This window comes from Pseudorca crassidens, chromosome 15, assembly GCF_039906515.1.
Source record: "Pseudorca crassidens isolate mPseCra1 chromosome 15, mPseCra1.hap1, whole genome shotgun sequence".
Lineage (NCBI taxonomy): Eukaryota > Metazoa > Chordata > Mammalia > Artiodactyla > Delphinidae > Pseudorca > Pseudorca crassidens.
Genome location: NC_090310.1, coordinates 64,294,023 through 64,316,532, shown reverse-complemented (window position 1 = coordinate 64,316,532; position 22,510 = coordinate 64,294,023). Strand labels below are relative to the sequence as shown.

The 22,510-nt window shown below is 48.9% G+C and overlaps 1 protein-coding gene across 1 annotated transcript in view; it reads right to left on the bottom strand.

Moving 5' to 3' along the window:
- Positions 1–7,843: 7,843 nt before the first annotated feature.
- The window catches only part of CHMP4B (charged multivesicular body protein 4B), a 47,535-nt gene continuing 32,868 nt past the window's right edge, over positions 7,844–22,510 (bottom strand). Inside the window, exons 2-5 of the mRNA XM_067707850.1 lie at positions 13,324–13,501; positions 11,495–11,609; positions 10,314–10,440; positions 7,844–8,713 (exon numbers count right to left, since the gene is read on the bottom strand). Of these exons, the coding sequence (XP_067563951.1) occupies positions 8,649–8,713; positions 10,314–10,440; positions 11,495–11,609; positions 13,324–13,501 (485 nt within the window). The 3' untranslated portion in view covers positions 7,844–8,648. The remainder of the gene's footprint in view (positions 8,714–10,313; positions 10,441–11,494; positions 11,610–13,323; positions 13,502–22,510) is intronic.

Here is a 22,510-nt window from a genome sequence, read left to right as displayed (position 1 = left end):
GAGCCGGCATATGGAATCGGTCCTGGGAGATTCTGATGAATCGCTGATGAGATGTTCTGCCAACGCCAGCGTAAGAAACGCTGCCGAAAGAGCGAGCCTCAAGGAAGCTGGAAAAGCAGGCAGGGGCCGGCCAGAGCACTCCTAGAATGTGCAGGCTGTGACTCTGTCCAGAGGGTAGCAGAAGCCACAGGAGTGACGACTTTTTAGAAAGATCACATTGGCTCTGGCTACAATAAAGAAAGGATCAGTGGGGGTCAGGCAAGGTGGGTGACAGAGACATCAGAGAGCTAACTGTTAAAGTTGCCCAGATGAGATTCAGTGGTGTCCTGGACCAAATGGAGGGGAAGAAAAGGGACAGATTTCAGAGGTAAATCTTTTTTTTTTTTTTTTTTTTTTTTGCGGTACGCGGGCCTCTCACTGGTTGTGGCCTCTCTCGCTGCGGAGCAACAGGCCCCGGACGCGCAGGCCCAGGGGCCATGGACCACTGGCCCAGCCGCTCCGCGGCACGTGGGATCCTCCCCGACCGGGTCACGAACCCGTGTCCTCTGCATTGGCAGGCGGACCCTCAACCACTGCACCACCAGGGAAGCCCAGAGGTAAATCTTTTGACTTCTTTGGAAGACAGGAAGAATACACTAGAAGTGCTGATTGTCTACTTCTTATCCCAGTGTTTTAAAACCTCAGGGGGGTGTACTTCCCTGGTGGTTCAGTGGTAAAGAATCTACCTTCCGATGCAGGGGATGCAGGTTCAATCCCTGGTCAGGGAACTAAGATCCCACATGCCGCGGGAGCAACTAAGCCGACGCACCACAACTAGAGAGCGGGCGCGCCGCAACAAAGATCCCGCGTGCCGCAGCTAAGACCGGACACAGCCAAATAAATAATAAATCAATAAATAAAACCTCAGGGGGTTGTGTGTTTATTATGCACACAATATATTATGAACTCAATATACCACTCAGTGTGTGCATGTGTATATATAGATATAGATGATACAGACATAGATAGATATAGATATATAAATATAGATATATAAATATAGATATGGCATGTACTCAAAAAAAATTTCTTCGGTTGCGGATTCAGAGACCGGACGAGTTAATTCAATACCTGACACATACTAAGCGCTCTGTGTCAGCTCTCATGACAGATTGTGCCTCCCAAAGAGGGCCCAAATGATATCTCCTGTCCCCTGTGCTCTATTTTTCTCTTTTTCTTTTTTTAAAATTTTTATTGGAGTATAGCTTATTTACAATGTTGTGTTAGTTTTAGGTGTACAGCAAAGTGAATCAGTTATACATATACAATACCCGCTCTTTTTTAGGTTCTTTTCCCATATAGGTCATAACAGAGTATTGAGTAGAGTTCCCTGTGCTATACAGTAGGTCTTTATTAGTTATCTATTTTATATATCATAGTGTGTATATGTCAATCCCAAGCTCCCAGTTTATCCCTCCCTCCCTCATGCTCTTTTAGAACTAAGCCTGCCCTCACTGGATGGTGGAGTTCCCCTCCCCTTGAACCTGGGTGGGTCTGCAATTCATTTGTAACCAGTAAAACACAGTGACGTGACTCCGCATGACTTCCAAGACTAGGTCATAAAGGTGAGGCACCTCCACAGGACAACTACTCTTAGAGCCCTGAGCTCGGACTACATTGAGGCCTGCATGCTGTGAGGAGGCTCGAGCCGCATGGAGAAGCCACACACACCATGCCACTGAAGAGGCCTCCGGACGGTCCAGCTGTTGACGTCACCAGCCTCCGGGGCTTTGCAGGTGAAGCCCCAGTTACCATGGAACAGAGACAAGTCACCCCCACTGGGCCCTTCCCGAATTTCTGACCACAGAATCCGTGAACATAACGAAACAGTTGCTTTTCACAACTAACTTTCAGGGTGGTTTATTGTGAAGCAGTAGATAAGCGGAAGTGTCATCATCGAATACACCACGGGATCCCTGTCCACACTTTCTGCAAGGGACCCAAGTGTCCCCCCCATAGCTGCCCAAGTGGAGGAGGAAGAGAAGGAAACAGAGGTAGTACTGGTGAGGTGGTTTGGGGGAAAAGAGGTGGGGCCTCGGGGTGGGAAGGGCAAACCAGCCCCAAAGGAGTCCCATCTTCAAAGCCCCTTGTGGAAGGGGCTAGCAGCCCAATTCCACTTGTATGATTCCGACCCCACAGCTCCATTCCAGGTCACCTGGATGAGTCTAGATCCTGTTGCCTATGGCCTTTCTACTCTCAGTAGGAAGACTTCCGAGAGAGTTGGCCTCCTCTTTGGACCTCAGCACTTGGTCACATTCAGAGTGGCACCTTCTAAAGGAGACAGGGGAGTCCCTGCGAACCTACCTCTCCCCCACCAACATGGCAGGGAAGGGCTTGGGGTCTGGACTCTTGTGGCTCCGCGGCTCGCCAGCTCTGTGACCCTGGGCCAGTCACTTTATCCCTCTGAGCCTATTTTCTCAGCTGTAAAATAGGACAATGAGTGGTTCAGCCCTGAAACAGTTCTTGTGTGGATTAAATGAGATGAAGCAGATTAAGCACCTGGTCTTAGTAAATGCTCCCTTAATGTTTGCCATTCTTTCGAGACTGTTGTTCTTGTTGAAAACCAAAAAGTCCAGGCACGTAACATCACTGTGAGCAGGAGAACACACGTCTGCTTTCCCCTACTGCAGCCCAAGTTGCCCGGTGGGAATTTGGGTCCAGTTTAGCCTGAGCCTCATGGAAATCTAGCCTGCAATGGGTGCAGAGTCTGGGCTGCGGGACCCAAAGATTTATGCTTCTATCCCAGCTGCACCTGCTTCCTCTGTTTATTGGGTAAGGCCAGGATGCAGCTTAGCAGGAAGGAAGGAAGCTGTTTCTGCAAGGTGGGTACCCAGGGCAGACAGGAAGAGACCTGGATGGGGAGACAGGGACTCAAGTCAAGTTCATGTCTTTTAGCTCTGCCTGTGCTTGCTATAGGACTTGAAGTGCCTTGGCACCTCAGTTTCCTCATCTGTATTAATTTGATAAATACTTACCAAAGGTCTATTGATTCTGTGTCATTGTCCCGCTCAGACCCACAAGCAAGCCCAAGGTGGCCTCCAGGCCTTCTCACATGCTCTTGAAAACTATCCTCCTGGCTCTCTGTCTTTCACATCTTTTCCCTTGCTGAGTCCTTAGCACCCCTCAATCTTGGCTGAGAGACTGCTTCCTCCCACAAGCCCTCCTGGGTCAGGTGCCCTCTTCTCAATTGGTTTCACTGCATTGATTATCCAGCCTGTGCTGGCGATGATGATGAAGAGGAGGATGGCGATGTCTAATTTTCCCACCAAGAGCTTTATGAGAGCTGGCACAAAGGTGCCCAAAATACAGTTGTTGAATGAATGGCCTTTATAGCACAAGAAATTCATTAGCTTCTCTCTGTCACTTATTAGCGGTGGAACCCAAAGCTGCTTTAAGCCTTGGTTTTCACATTTAGCAATTGGGGCTTGTAATACCTCACAGAGCTTCCAAAACCCTGCTGGGTGCTACAGGCCATGATCTCACAGCTGTATGAGGCAGCACAGTGGGTTGAATAGTGTCCCCTAAATTAACGTCCACATGGAATGTCACAATGTGACTTCACTTGGAAATAAGGTCTTTGCAGATGTGGTTAAGAGTCAAGATGAGATCACATTGAATTAGGGTGGACCCTAACGTGATGACAAGTGTCCTTGTGAGTGACAGAAAAGGACACACAGAGACAGGGAAGAAGGCCATGTGAAGATAGAGGCAGAGGTTAGAGTGATGCAGCTATAAGCCAAGGCATGCTAGGAGCTACCTGAAGGTGGAAGAGATGAGGAAGGATCCTCCCTAGGCCTCTGGAGGAAGCGTGGCCCTGCTGATACCTCGATTTTGTACTTCTGACCTCTTGAACTGTTAGAGAATGAAGTTCTATTGTTTTAAGGCACCTAGCTCGTGGTCATCTGTTACACCAGCCCTAGAAACTAATACAGGTAGGTGTGTTATGACCGCATTTTACAGATGAGAAAAACAGGCTGAGGCGTGAGGTCACCTCCCCAGGCTCACACAGTCCCTGGGCACTGCAAGGGCAGGATCTGAAGCTTGTGTGCCGGACTCCAGAGCCCTGTGCTCTTGGCATCTATATACCTTGGCCTGCTGCTGCGGTGGTCTGTCCACACACCCACCCAGTGTCCAGAATTTTACTCCACGGTACCGCTGCTTCTAAAAACGCCACACTCACTTCACTAAGGGAAATGGGAGGCAGCCTAGAAAGCTTCTTCTCTACCCCTCCTCTGGCCCCCAAATCATTGCCTGAGCAACTGATTTTCTTTCCTCCTTTTCCCCTGCCCTCCTTCCCCTCCTTCCTTTCTCCCTTCCCTGCCTGATTCTTAAGGACTGCGTAGACTCCTTACTCTCAGACGCTCAAGATCCCAGTCCAGCCCCAACCTCTCCACTTCTACCTCCCACCTCTTCCCAAGCAAGCCCTTCCCGGAGTCAAATCCTCCTGAGGCAGCCCCTCAGCTCGCTGCCCCCTCAGCTCCCTTCACAAGCTCCCCTGGGTCTAGAACTCCCCACCCCTCTCGGGCACACAAGCCCAAGTACAAATTCCACCCCGTCCTGGCTAAGCAGTCCTCTCTGACCACACACATCATTCACACAAACGCCTTTGAGTACCTGACCTGTGCCAAGGAGATGCAGGAGGCAGGAGGTGCAGTGACCTCACTGTCTGGGGAGTGAGTGGGGAATCACAAGAGCCGGGGTGGGGGTGGGGGTGAGGGGGCGGGGGCAGCAGAGGAAGCAGCAAGCCCGCGCAGGATGAGGCGGGCTGTGTGCAGAGGAAGGCCCAGGGCCTGGAGCCTGCATAAAGGGGAGATACGGGGGCAGGTGAAACGGGGGCAGGTCACGGAGGGCCCACGTAAGCCATTCTGCCTTATCTCGTCCACTCGAGTGCTCCAAAGTGTAGCCCCAGCCCACCTACATCAGAATCACCCAAGGCGTTTGTTAAAACGCAAATTCTTGGGTCCCCACCCACCTCTGGGGATGGGGCCCAGGAGACTAAATTTTTAACAAGTTCCCTGGGTAATTCCAATATACCTTTAGTTTTCCAACCACAGAAGAGGAGAGGGTGGAGGCAGATTGAGGGGTTTGAAAGGAACCCGTCAGGAGCCAATCTGCTTTTTATTTTTATTTTTTTTTGCGGTAGGCGGGCCTCTCACTGTTGTGGCCTCTCGTGTTGCAGAGCACAGGCTCCGGACGCGCAGGCTCCGGACGCGCAGGCTCAGCGGCCACGGCTCACGGGCCCAGCGACTCCGTGGCATGTGGGCTCTTCCTGGACCGGGGCACGAACCCGTGTCCCCTGCATCGGCAGACGGACTCTCAACCACTGCGCCACCAGGGAAGCCCGCAATCTGCAATTTAGAAGAAACTGAAGCACGTAATCTCCCGTCTGTCTGGTTTTTGGTGTCTGCCTCCAAGGCGGATACTTGATGCCACTTACTCAGCAACCATCCCCTCTTCTTCCTTCCTGGGTTTCTGGAGAACCCACTTTAGTCCAGATATCAAGCGGGCAGTAATGGGCTCCGGGAAGGGAGGCCCCCAACTGCACCCCGAGTGGAGGATCCTGATTGGACCCCTTTGTCTGGTCCCCACTTTCCCAGATACCTTTGCAGCAAGAAGTGGCCATGTGACAATTATGGCCCATGAGACACAGGGGTAGTTTGTGTAGAGTCTTCTGGGAAAGGCTTGCCTCCTGCTAACCTGGGCGGAGGTGAAAGAAAATCTGGCTACTGCTGCTCCTCCTGCCTCTAGACCCCGGGTGTGTGATAAAGGACCGTCTCATGACCAAGAGGCAGCAAGCCAGATAAAGGAAAAGCTAATGTCCATGGGGAGCAGAGCAGAAGGATACAAAGAACCTGGTTCTTGAGGACACAGTTGAGCCACTGCTACAAATCCAGACTCCCCCCATGCCCCCACCGCCCCCATCCAAACCCCCGGCCAACATAAGACTTTTTGTGTGTGTGTGGCCACACTGCATGGCCCGTGGGATGTTGGTTCCCCAACCAGGGATCGAACCCATGCCCCCTGCAGTGGAAGCACAAAATCAACCACTGGACCTCCAGGGAAGTCCCCAACCTAAGACTTCTTGGTCCTGAGATTATTAGAATATATACATCTTGAGGGCAGGGCCTCGGTCTGTTGCATACACTCCCAGTGCCTTGAACAGTGCCTGGCAACAGGAGGTGCTCAATAAATAAGTTTTGAATGGATAAGTAAATGTCTTTACTGCTTACATCAGTTGAATCTTCTGTAGCTTGTAGCAAAGGAATCCTGATACGGTCGCTTCTCTCTCCAGCCTGAGAACCTCCAGAGAGCAGGAAAGGGACTGGGCATTACTGAACAACGCATCCCACAGGCCCGGCACGAAGCCCACATCTAGTAGGATTAAGCAGCTATTTCTCAGAGGAGCCCCAGACACTGCCCAAGAATTAGCTTCGGGCCTGCCAGAGCTGGAGGCTTGGATGTGCCAGCTCCCCTCACCTATTCCTGGGGTGAGAAGCCCCTGAGGCAGTTGACAAGAAGAGCATAATGTCCACTCTACATTTCCCACACTAAATGATGCCTTCGGACCACCAACTGTAGGCTGAGAAGATGGAGTATGGCAGCAAACATTGCCACTAGATTCTTGTTGAGGTGGAAAGAACTTCTGAGAACGTCCAGACCCAACATCCAGACAAGTCATGAATTTTCTGTGGTCAAGTCCTGATTCTAAGTGTGGCAGCCCTGGGAGGTCTGTGGTCAAGTCCTGATTCTAAGTGTGGCAGCCCTGGGAGGAGGACCAGTGAGGGGTGAGGGGCAGGGCAGGAGCAGCTTCTCAGACAGGACATCTGAAATGATCTGGTCCCGCCCCACTGTTTCACAGATGGGAAAACGTGATCCAGGGCAGGTGGACAGCTTGACACCCAGTGAGCGATGGCGTGTTTAATTGTGAACTCAGGCTGCCTTTTTTTTTTTTTTTGACTTGTTTCTTTTTTTTTCTTATTTATTTTTTTATTGAAGTAGAGTTGATTTACAGTGTTGTGTTAATTTCTGCTGTACAGCAAAGTGACTCAGTTATACACATATATACATTCTTTTTTATTTTCTTTTCCATTATGGTTTATCCCAGGATATCGAATACAGTTCCCTGTGCTCTACAGTAGGACCTTGTTGTTTATCAGGTTGGTTTTAATCTCAAGAGGTTTGGGGATGGGTACTGGAGGGCGATCCTCTCAATTCTGCCAATTTGCATGCAGAAGGAGGGATGAATAGGCATAGATCCACTTTTCTGAAGGAGCGGGTCCACAGTGTTCATCAGATTCTTAAGGTAGTATAAGACTAAGGAAAACTAGAGACAGTGGAAGAGGCCGGGTAACAGTCACAGGGCAAGTCACCGCAGACCTGAGACTAGGACTTGTGAGCTAGATTCTCAGTCACTGCCCTACGCTTCCACCCCACAGGAAAGGCACCAGATGGGCCTAGTCAGTGGGCACACCAATGTTTCCAACAGGTGGAGGGTCTGTTGTCCTGCTGGCATTGCCCACGGATGCTGACGGAGAACTAGGGAAGACCCTGGAGCCACACAAGAACAAACTCACTCCTGAACTGTGCCCAGAGGGTCCCCAAGCAAGGTGAAGGTCACAGATCCATGGCTTCTGGAACCTAAACACATTTCTAGTAAGACACGCTCTGCTCTTGGTTCAAATTGTTGACACACATCATGCTCAAGTCTTCCATGTTTCTACAGACGCCACTGGATACGACGCTGGCCTGGAAAGGGCCAACTCCCAAAGCAAACGACAGAATGATTAAACACAATGGCAAAGTATGAAAATTAATCGAGATATTTAATAGATGGTGCAAACCATAACTTCATCTGAATATAAATGTATGCACATGTTTCCAATGAGTTATCTCTCAGTTATCACAAACAGCAACAAGGACCTTAGAGCTATGTTAGAAAAATGTATAGCTGGAATTTAACTCTAACAATCTCACACGCTCTCAAAAGAACACCATCCATTTCAAATCAGTGTCACAAACTCCAAAAAGACCAGGCGAGTGGGAGAGAGGAGTGGGCCAGGGTGGGAAACACAGGGGCCAGTACACACATGATGGACAGAAATACAGCTCTTGAGGAAACGAAAATCAGATACATTATTACAACCAAGGACGAGGAAAAGCCTATGGCTTTAAAAAAATGATTCTTCTGCCAGTACCATACGAGTCTTACAAAGAGATGTGCGACAAGTCAGCTGACATAAAAGGACAGAGGCTACATTTTCAGATCATTTCAACTGCAAACGGTCGACCCTTTCCATTGAGGTTCATCAGTGGAGTTAGCGTAGTCCAGAAGCTCAATGTTGGATTTGCAAATACAGTTTATTTTACAGAAATTCAACATTATAAACAGCAGGCACCTCCCAGCCCCCCACCCCCCTCCCCCCAACCCGTACCGCTGGGTGCAGACCATGCTATGCAGAGTGAGCAGTGATGCAGCCCTACTGCTTTGGAGGGAGATTCGAGAGCGATGGAACCTGTCTGCACCACGGCCTGCCTGCCCCACACACGCACACGCCTGCCCGCCTCGCAGGCCACCAGAGTCTATCTGGGCCCAGCCCGCGCTGGACCAGTTACATGGATCCAGCCCAGTTCTCCAATTCCTTCATGTCATCGTCTTCCTCTTCCTTCTTCTTGGCTGTGTGAAGAGAGGAAAAGCTGTTTAGTTTAGGAAGGCTGGCTGCAGTGTTCGCCACACACTCTGGCTGGATGCCAGGGCTGCGCTACATGGTGTCTACAAAACAGCCCCGCCCCTGCAGCCAGCCTCATCTCCAGGCTATCAACAGACTGCTTCTCTGTGCCTAAAAGCTGCAACATACAACTCCAGATAACCAGGCACACTTTCCCCAGCACCTCCCCTCCCCCCACACCAGAGCCAGACAAAGCGGGGAGGACTCTACACTGAGAGTCCATCAGGCTCCATGCATGGCCTCAGTCCCAGAGCATGCAAGGTGGGGGCGAGAGGGAAGAACCCCGGAAGAGCTCTAATCCCCGCCCGCCACCCCCTTCCACCTCAAGGGCTTAAGCCACCTCTATACGCTGCCGGCAGCTTGCTGGACAGCCTCCGGACCCCCTCTGCCCACACCCCACCCCGGGCAGCTGACTCGACTAGAGGGGCCACTTCCCCTTGATCTGTGGGAGAGTGAGGTGACACAGCCTGGTCACACCCCGCTCCCTGGCCTCTCTCTCCATGCCAAATCAAGCAGCTTCACCTTTTCTAGAAGTTCTGTGTGGAAAACTTCTACCCAAGGGTGAAACAGTGTGGGGCGGCGGGAGGCGCGGGCAAGGAAGAAGGAAGCGAAGGTTTTATAGAACAGGTTTCTAAAAAAGCCAAAGCTGTTTGCTTCCTACCGTGGCAACCTCTGAGGCCCCGGCTTTTACAGGTGTGCACAGCACAGGATACTAGACGGGGAGCAAGAGCTGTCAAACTCTCCCCTTGTTTGGTGGCACAGGGAAAGTAACTCTACAATAATGGTTCTCAACTGGCTGTGACCCGCCCCACTCCCCAACATCTGGCAAACTCCGGTGACATTTTTGGTTGTCAAAACTTGGGGAGGGGGCTTCCCTGGTGGCGCAGTGGTTGAGAGTCCGCCTGCCAATGCAGGGGACACGGGTTCAAGCCCTGGTCTGGGAGGATCCCACATACCGTGGAGCAACTAGGCCCGTGAGCCACAATTACTGAGCCTGCGCATCTGGAGCCTGTGCTCCGCAACAAGAGATGCCGCGATAGTGAGAGGCCCGCGCACTGCAATGAAGAGTGGCCCCCGCTTGCCACAACTAGAGAAAGCCCTCGCACAGAAACGAAGACCCAACACAGCCATAAAAATAAATAAATAAATAAAGCGAACTGTCAACAAGTAAAAATAAATAAACACTATTAAAAAAAATATATTAACTCTTTAAAAAAAAAAAAAAAAACTTGGGGAGGGGGATGCTACTGGCATCTAGTGGGTGGAGGCCATGGGTGCTGCTAGAGATCCACAGAGCACAGGACAGGGCCCCCTCCCAGTCCCCACCCGAAGAATGGTCTGGCTATGTCAACAGTGCCAAGGTGAAGAAACCCTGCTCTACAGAGAAACTAGGAAAGAGCAGGTGACACTGTCTTTAGGGCTGTCACAACAGATCCTATCTGGTTCTCAACTCTGGGCAACTCAGGACCCAAACCGAAGCCAACCAACCACAAGACTACCCACCACGTGGGTCATGGGTATGTCATGACTGTGGCTAAAAGTACTCACTGGGTTTTGATGGTAGGGATATAGAAGGAACATTTGGTAGAGGGACTGTTTCCGGTCCACTGATTTCCAGCAAATTCTTGTCTAGTTCCTCCTGTTCTAGTTCTTCTAATTCTGCCATGAGCTCATCCTGGTAAAAGCAAACACAAAAATGAGAGACAACCTTGGAATCCCAGCCCCTCCAGTGGTACCTCTTAGCTGATGGCTCAGGGGATGGCTCATTTTTTAAAAGCCCCACAGCCCCTCTGAGAAGGTCAGAGGGGAGATGAACTCCAGGTCCACACTCTGTGACTCAAACATCCTGAACATACTTCCACTGGTGAACGTAACACACTATGAGCTATTATTGCTGTCTACGTCTGGGGCCCCTGCACCAGGCTGTGAGCATCCTGAGGAAAGGGACTGTATTTTATCATTCCCATTTCCTTATCTCAGAACTGGGCGCACTGAGTGAATGTTCAGGAATGTCTGCTGAATTGAAACGAACTTGACTAGTCCATCAAACTCCAATCTGAAAACATGAAAAGCCTGGTGCTGGGAGCCAAGGGTAAGAGCCACAGGCTGTTTCCTCAGCTATACAGTGGGAATCAGCACAAAGAATTAGGTTTGATGAAGAGAGCCTGACCTTCAGTGCACTCAAATCTAAGGCAGAATGAGGTACAGGGCCTGTAACTGTATTTTAAAAACCTAAGAGACCCAACGTTCTAATTGCCACAGCAGAAGTTGGTAGGTGGCCAAGTTCCAGACGGATCCTTCAGGGGGGATCAGGTGTAAATGTTCCTTTCTTGGCTTCACCTTTATCTCACATCAGAGTTGTCTGAGGGCAAATCCTGTAAACTTCTCCAGGGCATGGTGACCTCAGCTGCCCCAGCTCTGAGCCCAGGACTCACCACGGAAAGGTGCAGGTAACTACCTGTTGAAACCAATATTGACCTGAAGTCTGCTGAGGGGTCCCAACAAAGGCTCCTTTACTCCACCTAAGCTCCCCAAACAGTGAAAGCAGCCCTCAAAACCCAGAATTAGGGAGGGTTAATACCATGCCCTGTCTATGTTCAAGTCTCTGGAGGGACGAGAACTGGTGACTTCCAAACCACATATTCCCTGCCAGAGAGGCTTCAAGAGCACATCAGAGGCAGCCCAGGAATCATTTGTGAAACCTGTGTGATCTGCATGAAACCACTCACCTCGTCAAACTCTTCTCCAAACCCTACAGGCTTTGAAATAGCTGTTGAAATCTCTTCTGCAAGTTCCTGCTGGTCAGCAATGTCCTGCATTAACTCATCAACTTTATCGATGTCCCTTTAAATGAAACAGACAGATGTCATGTTGGACAGTCTGTGTAAAGAGGGCCTGTGAGGCAGAAGCAGAAGCCCCGCTCCCCGCAGTCTGCTGCCCAGCCCCAGCCCCACAATTACTCCCTCTGAGGAATTCCTTTTTTGTCTTTGTCTTCCTCCTCGTCTTTAAAATAGAGGATCACAGAACCAAGAAGATGGAAGCATCCTTAGACATCGCCTAGTCCAACACCCTAAGGAAATAAGGCTTGGCAAAGTTAGGTGCCATTGTCAGGGTCTCTCATGCAAGCTGGTAAACATGTTGGATGAGACCATGGGACTTGAACTCCTGGGCCAGTAGCTCTTCAAGCTCAAGGGCAACTCTGCACCGGGGGAGGTAAAATCACAATCATAAAACAGAGCCACGCCATTTGACAGGCCCTTCCCGTCTACACAGATCCACTCATGGCTCCTCTACTAGGCCCCAAAGGAAAAGCAAACAATGCAGAATTATTTTCTATAACACTGTCAATCATATAAACTTACAATTAATCAATATAATATACACATGTATACTTCAAGGCATGCACAGTATTCACTGAGACGTGCTGTGCGCCAGGCATCTTGGAGAACATGGACACGAAGCAGACATGGACCTCACTCAGGAGGCTCAGTCCAGTGAACATCCCCTCAGACGATAGCTCAGTTATTTCAAGGCTACTTTTCCTGCAATCCCACACTTCTAGAACAGGGATCAGCAAACTTTTTCTGTAAAGGGCCAAACAGTAAATATTTTAGAATTTGTGGGCCATACGATCTGTCACAAAAATTCAACCCTGCCATGTGCCACAAAAGCAGCCACAGACAATATGTATTAATGGACACAACTGTGTTTCAATAAAATTTTATTTACAAAAACTGGCAGCAGGCCCACAGGCTGCATTTGGCCAGTCCCTGTTCTACAGCGCGGCTGAGTACCCAAAGGAAGCAAAAAAGTGCTCCAAGCACCCCCAAATATACAATGCCAAGTTCAAGCACTAAAACAAATGCAGAATTTTGTTCTGTTTGGGAGAGGCCCTCATCTGGAGCCTAGTGTTACCCTGGCCTTTAATTACAAATATAACAAGCTCGGTTATCTAGTTTCTTCGGCCACTGTATATGAGAAGTAGCCACATAAAGGAAGGAACGCTGAGGTCAAGAACACTGTCAACATGATAGCCAAAGCCCAAGAGCAAGGGGGGAGGCAGAAAATTCCATCAAAAACAGACCTAAGAAGAGAGGGACTTAAAGCCCTCAAATGTACCACATTTTTCAGGACCCCTGACAGCATGAGGCGAAAGTCACGGGCATTGATTCTAATCCCAGTTCTATCCAAGTATACACAAACCCAAGGCAAGTCATCTCCCCTCCCTGGGACAAACTTCCCCACCTTGATGATCAGAGGCTTGGGTGAGAGAAACTTCTAAGGACCTTTCCAGCTTGAAACTCTATATTCATCCCAATAACCCTGAATTATTCAGAAAACACTGTTTCATTCCATGAGATCTGCTTCCGAGGGCAGCAGGGCACATAAACCATTTTAAAAGGAGTTCCAAAAAAGAATGCAAATTAAAACAAACTCAGGTGCTTGAATGGATAAGTCATGGGGTCTGCCCAAGGCCATGGCCCGGGATTGAGGCACTCCAGGGCCAGCACTGCCCTTCCACATGCGTGCCCCCCTCCACCAGTGGGTGGCCACGTACATGTTGTCGTGGGCAGCCTTCATGGCTTTGGCGGCATAGCCCATGTTCTTGAGCACCTCGGTGTTGGTGTTAGCATTCTCCAGGGCCTCTCGCTGGAACTCGATGGTTGACAGTGTGCCGTCGATCTGTGCCAGCTGCTTTTCATACCTCTTCTTGCGCTTCAGTGCCTGGAGGGCAGCTGCACAGGGGGAAGAAAACAGGGTTTCAGAGAGCCCAGATACAGGGCAGTGTCCTAGAGTTCACTGAGTCTTCCCCCTAACTGTGATGGGTGCACTTCAGCTTCTGCTTCCACTGTAACAGAGGGCTAATAATCTCTCCTACACGAAAAGCACATTCAATTTTCTAAGGAAACTATACTAGGGACTTCCTTGGTGGCACAGTGGTTAAGAATCCGCCTGCCAATGCAGGGGACATGGGTTCGATCCCTGGTCCGGGAAGATCCCACATGCCACAGAGCAACTAAGCCCACGCACCACAACTACTGAAGCCCATGTACTCTAGGGCCCACGTGCCGCAACTACTGAGCCCGCATACTGTAACTACTGAAGCCCACGTGCCTAGAGCCCATGCTCTGCAACAAGAGAAGCCACCACAATGAGAAGCCCGCGCACCGCAACAAAGAGAAGCCCCTGCTCGTCCCAACTGGAGAAGGCCCATGCGCAGCAACGAAGACCCAACGCAGCGAAAAGTAAATTGTAAAAAGCAGAAAATTATACAACATTCACAGACTTCAAAATGGAGCCAGGCACATAAGCAAAAGTTCACACACTTTGGTAACCGCACACACACAAATCAAAGCATGGAGGACACCCAGAAAAAGAATGTGCTTTGAAGTCAAATTGCCTTAGGTTCAAACCCCAGCTCTCAGACTTAGTGAGCTACTTAGCCTCCCTGATAGGTTCACTGTGAATGAGATAACATAACAGAAACACTTAGCACAACATTAAACATAGTGCACACCCAAAAAACCAGCAGCTCTAACTATTATAAAGCAGCTTTTTTTTTAAGTCCTCAGAAGTCATTGCTAAGGTAAAGTATCTTTTTTTTTAATTAATTAATTTTTATTTTTGGCTGTGTTGGGTCTTCGTTTCTGTGCGAGGGCTTTCTCTAGTTGCGGCAAGCGGGGGCCACTTTTCATTGCGGTGCGCGGGCCTCTCACTATCGTGGCCTCTCTTGTTGCGGAGCACAGGCTCTAGAGCGCAGGCTCAGTAGTTGTGGCTCAAGGGCCTAGTTGCTCCGTAGCATGTGGGATCTTCCCAGACCAGGGCTCAAACCCGTGTCCCCTGCATTGGCAGGCAGATTCTCAACAACTGCGCCACCAGGGAAGCCCAAAGCAGCTTTAAAGTATCATTTTATGTCAACTAAATTACAAAATAATAAATAACGACTATAGCAAATACTGGGTCATTTGGGGTTAAAATGCTATCTCACACACAGCCGGCCACTGTAAATTGTTATAATGTTTCTGAAAAGTAACATGGCAACACACAGCAACAGCCATAATATTGTTTCTGCCCTCTGCCCCAGTAATTTCTTTCTGGAAATGTATTCAACAAAAGCAAAAAGCCCCATGCCTGAAGATGATAACTATAGCGTTCCCTATCACAGAAAACAGCACAAGTGAAATAAAGACAGAACTCCCTGTCAGGGACTAATCTAGAGTCTGACCATTTGGTCAAATCAATGCCATCATCACTCTCAGCCTCCTGGTGTGTTAAGGCTATAGGAGACAATCTTGTTTCAAGGTTCAGTCAGGGCAAGCAATTTGATCAAGATGACTTGGTAGCAGAGCAAGGGCCAAACCACACCTCCCGACTCAAAACCCAGGCTTCCCTCCCCTTACTATTTTAGTTCCCCTCTTTACACTGAAAAGCATCTTTAACACACATCTAGCTGGGCAGTGAAGCCAGGAAGGAGGCTCTGCACAGAATCAAGCAGAGGAATGGGCTGCCGGCACCTGCCTTGGCCTGGACAGCACTAGCCTCACATACATATGTAGACACATATGCACCCATGCACTCGTGCCCCCCCAGCTCCATACCAAAGCCACCTCCTGCAGGCTGTAGGCAACAGTCAATCACCTCCCCAAGAGGGCTGTGGTTTCTCCATATGTCACCTGAATAGGTCCCGTACTCCTTCCACTAAAGCTCCCTGTTAGCCTAGGATAGCACCCTGAGAACCATTTGCCAAGGAAACAGGGCCTTGGCTTGCATGTAAGCAGTCCATAGTTCCTTTAAAAGCAGCAGACAAGGGCTTCCCTGGTGGTGCAGTGGTTAAGAATCCGCCTGCCCTGAATGCAGGGTACACGGGTTCGAGCCCTGGGCTGGGAAGATCCCACATGCCACAGAGCAACGAAGTCCATGTGCCACAACTACTGAGCCTGCACTCTAGAGCCCACAAGCCACAACTACCGAAGCCCGCATGCCACAACTACTGAAGCCCGTGCGCCTAGAGCCCGTGCCCCGCAACAAGAGAAGCCACCGCAATGAGAAGCCCATGAAGCCCGTGCACCACAACGAAGAGTAACCCCTGCTCGCCACAACTTGAGAAAGCTCGCATGCAGCAATGAAGACCTGATGCAGCCATAAATAAATAAATAAATAAAAATTTAAAAATAAAAGCAGCAGACAAAAACCACCAGGAAAATTCCTCCAGCCAAAGGATAAAGCAGGCTAAAGAAACACTGCTAAAAATCTGAAGAACAATGAAATGTGCCTCTAAAAGCTGAAAAGCCATTCAACCTGTTATCTCCCTCATTCTGGTATGAATGGCCAGATGGCCTATGACTTCAAAAAATCCAACCTGCAGTCACACCCAGGGGTCCCCAAGACCCTTTACTGAACATCTTCACCTTCTGCTAGTACTAAGCCATGCTTGCCAAGTAAGTACCTCACAACAGCAACCCTTTAAGGTAGAAATGACCACCCTTTTTAGCAGATGAGGAAACAGGTTCAGAGAGGTTCTGGAACTCAGGTTACCAGGTGGTAGGCAGCAGAGAGGGGATTAAGCCAGGTATGGAACTCCAAAGTCCATGGGCTGCCATACTAACTGTTATGCCTCCCAATGAATGAAAAAGACAGGACCCTGCCCTGGAGGCACCATCCAGTGCAGCAGGGAGCGTCCAGGGAACTGTGGGATCACAGAAGAGGGAGTACATATCCAATCATGCCATTCCTTTGCTTAAGAACCCGCAACAGCTCCTCTGCCCACAGGACAAAGCCTCCACGTGGTTTAATGTAGCCTGCAAGGCCCTGCGGGAGGCAAGGAACTGGGATTCTCGCCACAAGCCTGGTTCCGGGAGCCCCAGCACCAGTTCCGAATCCCTTTGCCATTTGACCATCATAGCAGATGGAAGGCATCTGGGGAGAGTCCTGGTATACAAATGCTCAGGGCCTGGGGCTGCTTCCTCCTGGCTTCGCGGATACTGTGTTGCTTTTCCACAGAAACCAACTTAGACACACCCTAATCAACAAGTGATTCTCAAGCCTTCTGAGGCCCATGTCCCACATGTACCCCTTTCCCAGGTCCTCCTCAGCCTCCCCCATCACTCACAGCATAGCCCAGCCTCTAACAACTTGTTCACCAGTCAAGATTCAGTAGGTGTTATGAGCGCCGGCTGCAATGATAAGCAAGCAGGGCGGCTGCTGCAGTCCTGCCCGCCTCCTCATTCAATCCTCCCGCATGGTCCAAGGGCACAGATCCCAGATCCACACCAACAAGACTGGGGATCAGAAAGGTGGAGTGGTGACTTCCCTGGTGGCACAGTGGTTAAGAATCCGCCTGCCAATGCAGAGGACACAGGTTCGAGCCCTGGTCTGGGAAGATCCCACATGCCGCAGAGCAACTAAACCCGTGTGCCACAACTACTAAGCCTGCACTCTAGAGCCCGAGAGCCACAACTAACTGAGCCCACGCACCGCAACTCCTGAAGTCCATGCGTCTAGAGCCCATGCTCCGCAACAAGAGGAGCCACTGCAATGAGAAGCCTGCATACTGCAACGAAGAGTAGCCCCCGCTAGCCACAACTAGAGAAAGCCCTCGAGCAGCAACCAAGACCCAACTCAGTCAAAAGTAAATACATAAAATAAATAAATTTTAAAAAAAAAAGAAAAGAAAGGTGGAGTGGCTCATTCTGCTGTTATGAGAAGAGGGGAAGCCTCAACCACTAGTCTGTATAAACCCCCAGGCCTCTGCTCTTCCCACACGGGCTCAGGATGATGGCAAGTGACACTGGGACAGTTCTCAAGAACAAACAACAAGATGACATTTGCCTTGCTTCTCAGTGTCCTGAGTGTAGTGGGAGCCTTGATTTTATACAGTTAGCTATGTTCTGATTTTTAAAACCATTCCTTGCCTGTTAACATCATAGGTTTAGAACAGCTTTAACTTTTGCTCGAATACATTTTCAACTGGCAGTGACTCCTTGCATGGCAATCTGGCATTTCTCTGCTCTACACCCCACTGCTAAAATCCCCCAAGCAATAAATTATCTGGAAACAAACACCCAAACATACCAGGGAGGTAAGCAAGAGTCCCCCATGAATGAAATAATGTTTATATTATTCATCTTTACAAACCATCATCCAACACAATGACTGGTACACAGCAAGTGCTTAATATATATTAAACTGAATCTCCAATTTCACCTGTTTTTTTAAGTTTTTCATATACTCTGCAGGGTCCCTCATGTGGGGTACACCCATATTTTACCTCCTGTGTACCTCTTACTCAATGGAGAAAAGATAACATGTCATTGAAACACTGGCTAAAACAGTCATTGGGCAGCATTCTTTCCCTGCATTCGTCCTGGTCCATAAAACAGGAACTTTTGCAAGGGCCCACCCTTCCCCCTGTATCCTCGCCACGAGGTGTGCCCTGTCTGAGGGGAGGAAAAGTCCTGAGTGAACAGCCTGGCCCTCTAGGTCTCCCCTTCCTGCCTGCAGGGTTCACACGGTCTCTTCCCCTCCTCGCAGTGAACTCTCCAGGAGGGCTTCTGGCAGAGACAGTCCATTTGTTTACCCCAATCTAAATCCTGTGTGTATTTTTCAGCTAGTTGAGAACCCCAAAGTGAAAGGGTAAGTGATTCGTTTCCCCCTTTCCATACATGGTTCATGAGTAGAGTAATCTTGAAATTTGACATGGGGTCAGCCTTTGGGCTGCGAAAATATGTGTAAACATAAATATTCAGAGCACTTGAACCACCCCGTATCTTACAAACATGTGGCACGCTGGTGAAGTATAACTTAGGGCAAGCTAAATGAGTAAAAATGCCTCTCTTCCTGCAGACCGTTCCACTTCAAGTAAAACAGCCTCCATCCCAATCTTATTGCTGACCACAAAAATTTGCTTCTACATATAGCCAAAGCCAAAAGGGCCAGACCCAATGTTTTTCATAAATATGTGCTAGCTCTTAGTATCTTGCCTTATACTTCTCTAAATTCCTCATGGTTGGTTTAAAAAAACAAGTACTTAGTTCTCAATACAAGGTTTTAAAAAAATGTAATCATGTGAGGTGATGCATGTTAACTGAATGTATTTTGATAATCATTTCACAATATATACATACATTAAATCATTAAACTATGTACCTAAAAATAATATAATGTTATATGTCAATTATATCTCAATAATAAGATTATTATTATCTTATATAATAAGATATATATTGGTGGGGGGGGAATGGAAAAAAAATAAAAACAAGTACTGGGTTAACAAGGAGTTCATCTAAACCAAATATTCAAAGAAGGTGCTCAAATAAATCCCTTTTCTGCCAAAGAACCCTGCCCCCCCCCACTGCCCCCACACCCCGCCCCCGCCCCCCCCACCCCGCCCTCGCTGTATCATTAATAAACACAATGCTTTAACAACTGAAATCTACCCCAGGCCAAAAGAAGTTTAAAAGGTTGCTTTTAGATGGAAAAAAATAGTCCTTGGAATCTCCATATTTAATTATGCCTTTGCTGGTTCCAAGAGAGTAATTACAGCAGCAATTACAGAATCTAATAACCAGCTTTATTGGCTCTGAAAGCTGAAGCAAAAACAACTCCAACCATGTTGAAATAAACATTGGTCTCCAGACAGTTGCTTCATTAGAAACTCTAAACAGCTATTTGAAGAAAAAATACAGAAGAGATACCCTAAGAAGCAGAGAGACCAGTGGAAAAGACATTCACCCAGGATCAGAAACTCCTTCTGCAAGGCATCTGTTAGTGACTGGTACAGAAACCATTTTCAAAGAATGCATCAGTTCGGTACAACTAGGTAGGACATTCCTTTTTCCTCGGCAAAGGCAGACTTAAGACTTATCTTTTTAGAGTTGCTGAGGAGGGCAAGTTTGCCTGCCCTGATCTGGGGGCATTCAGAATAGAGGCCATTAGCCCAGGGCATCTCAACAGATGCTAAGATCTCATAACTGTACACTAATGACTAATACACTGAGATTCAGGCATTGGGGAGAAGGAGGGTCCAGTAATATCCTCTCACTGGATGAATGATGATATCTAGAGTCCTTTCAAAGACTCAAGATTCTACATCTGAATTCATGCAGCAGAAGGTCCAAGGGCTGGGAGACGAGGAGAGCGCTGGTTCTTTCCCACTCTCAGCATGAACTACATAGAAAACACAAACACACTCCAGGGGATACTTACCCACAAATGCAACGCTAAGTGAGAATTCGGAAGAACCTTCAGTGGCTTGGTCACAGCAGAGCTACTGGCAGGCAGGGAGCCGGTGAAGCTGAGGGAGCCCTGCTTTGCCCACCTCCAGCAATCAGTCAGATGCTCCTTGCTCACTGTGACCATGAATAAACCTCAGATGTTCAGTGTACCCTCAGCCAGGAGAACCACACCTGGCCCTCAAGCCACTAGTCACTTTGCTGGGGTCACCTGTCATCTGCCCTGTGTATGGGCAAGAAAAGACCTAAAGTCAAAACTACAAAGTTCACCACCAATGTCAAAGAAACCCATCCTCCTGCAGGGACGGTTATCAGTAAGCATCCCTGCACCACATGGCACTGGATGTCCTGCCAAACCCTGACCAAATGAGAGTTACAATCTTGACATCAAAGGCAGAGGGGGCTTGAAGGATTCTCGGAGATCCCAAAGTCCAACCCATCTCATTAGAAACAGAGAAAAAATGATGCCCAGAAAAGGTGACACGGCCTGCAAGGATCCCACAGTGAGTTAGAGGAAGAATCAGGACTAGAACCCAGGTCTGCAGCCCAGGGCTCTTTCTACCACCTCAACTCTGTTACCTCCAAATTAAGTCGCTATAAATAAATCAGCAGCTCCCCTGGCATAAGGAAAACAGTGTCCTAATGCTCTTTCATCCAATCATAAACTCTGCCTTTTGCAAACCCCATTTAAAAGCTCATGCTGGGACTTCCCTGGTGGCGCAGTGGTTGAGAGTCCGCCTGCCGATGCAGGGGACACGGGTTCGCGCCCCGGTCTGGGAGGATCCCACATGCCGTGGAGCGGCTAGGCCCGTGAGCCATGGCCGCTGAGCCTGCGCGTCCGGAGCCAGTGCTCCACAACGGGAGAGGCCACAACAGTGAGAGGCCCGCGTACTGCAAAAAAAAAAAAAGAATCCGCCTGCCAATGCAGGGAACACGGGTTCAATCCCTGGTCCGGGAAGATCCCACATGCCGCGGAGCAACTAAGCCTGTGCACCACAACTACTGAGCCTTCGCTCTAGAGCCCGCGAGCCACAACTACTGAAGCCCACGTGCCTAGAGTCCCTGCTCTGCAAAAAGAGAAGCCACCACGATTAGAAGCCGCAACAAAGAGTAGCCCCCGCTCGCCGCAACTAGAGAAAGCCCGCGCGCAGCAATGAAGACCCAACGCAGCCAAAAGTAAATTAAAATAAAATAAAATAAAAGCTCATGCTAACACATCGAAGAACCGGAAAGCTACCTGATATGCTCTCCTAAGTCCCCATTTAGAAGAAAAACGAATGGAAAAGAGGTGCTGGTCTGTCTGGTTCCAGAGGACTCTCCCCAGAATGGGTGCTGCTGACCCTGCCTGTAGTTTCAGAAGGCGGGGGCAGGACTGGGCTCTCATTTCTCTACCTTGTATAAAGGTGCTAGGAACCTACAGAAAGGTCTCCAAAACCAAAATGCCCAAAGTCAATTTTGTGTTCATCGTCACTCAGTGTCCCAGGCTCACCTGTGGAAAAGAGGGTCTCATCCTGCCAAAGCCTTAGAATGCTGTCCCTGACACTGCTGTGTTTATTCCCCCACAGCTGGAGAGTTCAGGCTAGAGGTGCAGACAGCATTTTTCAGAGCAGCCTCCTTCTCTGTGTTGTATCTCCCAGTTCCCCTGATTTGCTCTCCATGGCCTGGAGCTAATACACTCCATTTAGCAATGATAAAATAAGTACTTGTGTATGACCAGGAAAGCAGAGCCTGAAACCCTGGCTGACTTCATCAGCAAACACACAGGGAGTATAGTACTCCCTGCGAGGGAAAATTCGAGAGAGAAAGAAAAAAGCTGCTTAACTGTTTAACATGGACAGAGATGAAAGAAATAAGCCCCACTCAATTAACAATCTAACAAACTGCTTCAAAATCATTTAAACAGCAAACAGAAAGTATGTTCTGTAAAGAAAGGTAAAGGCAAGATAAGACACAGTCAAATAAGCTTAGGAAATGCGGGTCACATCAAATTACAATGGTCATTTACGGAGTCCAGTTGTCCAGCTGTGAGTTTCAGCTGCACTATCAAGTAAAGCCTAAGCAAATTACTTAACCTCACTAATCCTCATGTAATAATAAAACCCACCTCATAGTTATTGTGAGGATTAAAACGAGACATGTATGTGAAGCTCCTGGCCCTGGGCCAGACATGCACACGTGTTCAGTTCATGTTGGTCACTGGTATTACTACCTACAGGACTTCTCAGAGCCTATTTCAGTAGAAGAAGAACCAATACCACTACGAGTCCCTGTGCCACCACCCCCCAAAAAAACAGCTTGGGAAAAAACCATTTAATACCACCTTGATTATGTACCCAACACAAGCTCCATCAACCTCTGTCCTGGTTGACTTGTACCAGCACTGGGGCACAGAGAAAAGAGCACAGGGCTTGGTGTCAGAATCCTGGCCCTGGGTCACACTGGCCTGGGGTGAATTATTTCACCTCTTCATCAAATGGAAAATGGGAGTGATATAGCTGCCCCAAGGACAGGTGA